The sequence below is a fragment of the Capsicum annuum genome, chromosome 11, assembly GCF_002878395.1.
Source record: "Capsicum annuum cultivar UCD-10X-F1 chromosome 11, UCD10Xv1.1, whole genome shotgun sequence".
Classification (NCBI taxonomy): domain Eukaryota; kingdom Viridiplantae; phylum Streptophyta; class Magnoliopsida; order Solanales; family Solanaceae; genus Capsicum; species Capsicum annuum.
Window position 1 is genome coordinate 29772796 of NC_061121.1, and position 4923 is coordinate 29777718.

At 34.2% G+C, this 4923-nt stretch overlaps 1 protein-coding gene across 1 annotated transcript in view; it reads right to left on the reverse strand.

The window, feature by feature from the left end:
- Positions 1–2673, reverse strand: part of LOC124888814 (glycine-rich cell wall structural protein-like) — a 111953-nt gene extending 109280 nt beyond the window's left edge. The window contains exon 1 of the mRNA XM_047400101.1: positions 2645–2673. Within this exon, the coding sequence (XP_047256057.1) occupies positions 2645–2673 (29 nt within the window). The remainder of the gene's footprint in view (positions 1–2644) is intronic.
- Positions 2674–4923: the final 2250 nt, after the last annotated feature.

Consider the following 4923-nt stretch of genomic DNA (forward strand, 5'->3'; position numbering starts at 1 on the left):
TGACGTCCATTAAATCCCTTAACACTAACCAGAGAGTTAACTTTAGTGGAAACACTAATGTTAACTAGCAGAACTCCCATCTAACTATTGTTTCTCTAGAAACCTCTCAGGATAATGGACAACTCCACCCCCACCATCACTAGTTCTAGTTTTAACCCCCTCCTACCGAATCATGTACCAATATCCTAGTTGGAACTATGTATCTATAATTTCCCAGTCCCACTAAACTCAATGGTGGGTTATCAACATATGGTAACTACCATCCAGGACCCTACCTACTTAGCAAGGCTGATAAAGGGGGGTAGACCATACAGTCCTAAGCATGTGGAGCCAGACATGGGTCCAGGCAATGTTGATGGGTTAGGATCAAGGGAATATCCAATAGCTATCCACCTAGGACTACAACACCCTGATGACCTAAGCCCTCTTTAGCCTCCCCTTCTTTCAACTCAAACCTCAAACCCCTTGGTGAGTCCCGAGTTCACACCATGGACACCACAGGGTCCCATCTACTACCAAGCCAATAAAACTTTAGGAGACAACTTAGAAGGGATAAGAACTACTCCACTGGACAATCTAATCTAGTGCAACAAAAAACTGGAGAACATGTTAAAAAACTTAGCGGAACCAAGGGTTCAGGTCTCAACTCTAAAAAAAACCTTCCTGAAGGAGTTCAAAAAGCTTATCAAAAAAGTTATTATTCTATATTTTCCACTGAATCTAAAGAAATGCTCATTATCACTGAGGAATGGGGGGGATCACACTCCCCCAATAGTGAAGCTGGAAGACCTAGAACTTATAAACTCCTTAACTCCATTAGAAAAGAGAAAGGAACCAGAACCACCCCTATCCAATCAAACTCGAATGATGAAATTCATCATCTAGAATATTAGATGAGCTAACAGTGCCAACTTTAGAAGGCACTGACCACTATGGTGAACCTTCATAAACCCTCAATACTCATCCTGCTAGAAACTAAAATGTCTGAGTATAAGAGAATCACTAAAGCCTTTTGGTTTGAACATCAACTTCAATCAGCAGCTAATGTCTAATCAGGAGGCATAGTGATTATATGGAAAGCAGACACTCTAAATATTGAGGACATCCCCATCACCCCCAGGGCATACATGCCATGGTCAAGGTATCCTCTTCTTCTTATTCTTGGCTCTTATCTACTATTTATGATAGTAATGACTTCAACACCTAGAGTACCCTATGGGATAGCCTCATTCATATATCCCAAAACTACTCCGAGGATTAGTTCATTGAAGGTAAATTCAATAAAGTGCTCCAAGCCAAGAAGAAGAAAGGAGGAAACAATATTAATAATAGGAGGACTAATCTTCTAAGACGCTTCCTTAACCAATGTAACATGATAAAACTAGGGTTCAAAGGCAGAAGTTACACCTGGACAAACTAGAGGTATATGAATAAGCATTAACTAATCTTTGAAAGGTTAGATAGATACCTGGTAAATACCTCCTAGATTTCCAGATACCCTGATACCAGTGTTACTCATCTCCCTAGGACCAAATCTAACCATTGCTCTCTTTTAGTCAAACTTTCCAGTATTGGGCCCAAGGACCCTAGACCTTTCAAAATGGATCCCATGTGGTGTAGCCACCCATCCTTCAACAATATTGTTAAGGAAGCTTTTATTCCCCCCTCCTCCCCTATTCTTAGCTTCCTTCAGAAATTCTAAACCATAGCAACTCACTGGAATGTTACACCCTTTGGAAATTTCTTCCAAAGGATGAAACATATCCTTGCTAGACTGGATGACATCCTAAAATCCCCCTGTTGACACCTAATTTTGACCTCCCGATACTACTTTTAAGCTACTATTTTATCAAAATTATTTAATTTTAATTATTAATATTTTTACACATTATTCTTATATTAAATACATATTGACGTGTCACATTCATAATTTAGAAAAATGCACAAAATATTTTTTTAATATCATTTTTTTAATATATATTAATTCAAATACTAAATTTTACGTAATTTTATTAAAATCTATTAAATTATTTTGTACGTAAATGTGCGCACTCATAATTTACAAACACATTATTTATTATTGTTATTATATATGTATTATTATTATTATTATTTATTATTATTATTATTATTTACTTGTTATATATTATTTACTATTATTATAGTTATTATTATTACTACTACTTTTATTTAAATAAAAGCCTAAATCAGTTTATCTTATGACCCAATTTTTATCATAATTTTAGCAAAGTTTCATCCAATTTATTGCAATTATAGCCAAAATTGATTCAATTTTTTAACCCCAAATTAAATTCCAATTGCTGACCCTTATTTAAATAATTTTGATCTCAGCCATTATCAAAACTGATCTAACGACTGAGATCATTCAGCTCATTCTTTCCTTTTAAATTCAAAACACCTAACCCTAATTCATTCTCACAAAAAATAAGTCATCTAACTCTATTTCTCTCTCTATCCCTCTTCTCTCCCTCCTTTCTCTTAGTGAAACCGCCACTGGAAAAACCCCATATGCCGGCAGCGCCACCACTGGATAGCCACTACCCTTCCTCAGTTGCCATCTAACTCTTTTCCTCCGGTGAACAAGCATCGATGCTAACTCTATCTCCCAGATCTGCCATGCTACCAGCCACCGGTGACCAACGCCACCGCCATTGCATTACCCGTCGTCCCTCCCTCTCCTTATTGTCGTCTTTTGCAAAGCTACACCACCAGTCACTACTTCATAATGTTCATGCTGCAGGCAAGCCAAACCAGCCACCCAACGCTAGTAGTAGCTGGTGGAGCAACCATAGCTACCACTACTGCTCCGACATCGTTCCCTGTCGAACAAGACAACCATCCACCTTAAACCGTTACTTTTTCTTCCTCACCGTAGTTGATAAATAGCGAAGTTTGCTGCACATTCTGGGTTTGCTTCTTGTTAATGGATTAAAAATTGATTTTTGTTGTTCATGTTGCTTGATATTGTGGGCTAAAAAAGTGATTGTGTTCTGACTTGTTTCTCGGTTCCATTAAGACTACTGGATGTAAAAAAAAAAACATTTTGGTTATCTTTAATTTTGTGTGTGAATATCTATTTCATGCAAATCATCGTTTCTCTATTCATTGCTTACCAATTCTTGTTTAATCATGTTGACATTACTAATCTTGCTCATTAAGATTATGAAACTTGATTTTTATCTATTTGATGAATTGCTATAATCTTGGTGACCATTTATGTTCCTATTCATGGCCTAATTAATGACAACCTCTTTGAACGATAAGTGTGGTAATTTGAGATACACACCTTACTATAACCATTGGTACTGCTCTTTTGATAGATGTTGATAATTTCGAATGATATTTTTCTTCTGTGGTGAAACTAAATTTTTTTCAGATCTATTATTTTAGTGGAAACCTGCCTGATTGATTGATTTTACTTAATTTACAGATGGTTGATTTGTGTACGTTACTCAATTAAGAGTTATGGTTGATTAATTCAATGTTTTTTTATGGTAAACAAATAATTGATTGAGTCAATTGTTAATTTTCTTTCCGTAAGGTAAACATTTATTGAATATTGTTTGTCTTGATTATGTGGTTACCATATGGTAGTTCTTTTAAATACATAATTTGTGCGTCCGATTGAAAGATAATTGATGTACTTAATGGATATTTTTCTTTTTATTTTACTTTGATTGAATTGGGTAATATAAGTGTGATTTTATATTTATGAAAAATTTCATTGATTCATTTCATCAAATATTCTCCCTTACTTTTTAGGCTTAGGCTGAGTTATTTTTCCACACTATATAACAACCCCTCTTTTTAATTGAAAGGCAGCTTTTGAATCTCAATTACTCTCTAAAATAAGAGGACTAGCAACTATTTTTAATACAAGAAAATATTATTCCTCCGGCTCTTTAGTGTTTCTCCATGAGTTTAAGGGAGCATTATTATTTTCTTATTATCCTATTGTTATTTACTTGGGACCATCTTGCACATCTCACTGTGGGAGTGCTTGTCTCCAACAATCTTCTTATTATCTTATTTTATTTGCTGCTTACCGATAAGTTCTCAGGACGATGTAATTTTTATTTTTTGTGTGTGATGACTGCATCATGTTGTGAAAACCTCTAGAAAGCATGCCTATAGGAATATTTCAATGTTTGTTACTATATGTTCCTGTTTTCTTGCTATTACATCTTGTCTAGCAGGTTTAAATAGACAATTACGGGGTTTCAAAGAGTCGTCGAAATGTTTAAAATGAATATGTTATTCCTTATAGCTAGTTGTTTTCTTTCTTCTTATTTTGTATTATTTGGTTTGTAATATTAAAGTAAAAAAATTATATTTGTAATAATAATTTTGGGGACTGCTCGGGGGGTGGGGACTTACGTGCTCTATGAATAGTGTAGGTAGGCACAAATTAGGTTTTTATGAGTGTTACATGCTACGTGGATCATTTAGGCACACAAAATTAGGATTTATTAACACATGAACCATTTAGACACTTTTATTAATTGATTCACTTATAAATCTTGATTTAAGGTTTAAATTAACACCCGACATAATAAATTGAGTTTATGCATGCTAATACCTCTTTTGACATGTCCACATTGAATTTAAGCATGGTAATATTTTCAGTACATTAGCCTACTACATTAATTTTCTGCATATTAAACACTACAACTTATTAATATGTCATGGCATCTTTTGGCGTGTTAATACAATTTAGGCATATTAAAACAAATTTGAGCATGTTAATATTGTGAGCATGTCAATAATTAATTTTTGTACATTAATATACTTTTAGCATGTTTTGACACTCCGATTAAGTATGTCATTTTGTGTTTTCAACATGTAAACAATATTTAAGCATGATAATATGGTATGCATGTTAACAATTAATTGTATGCATAT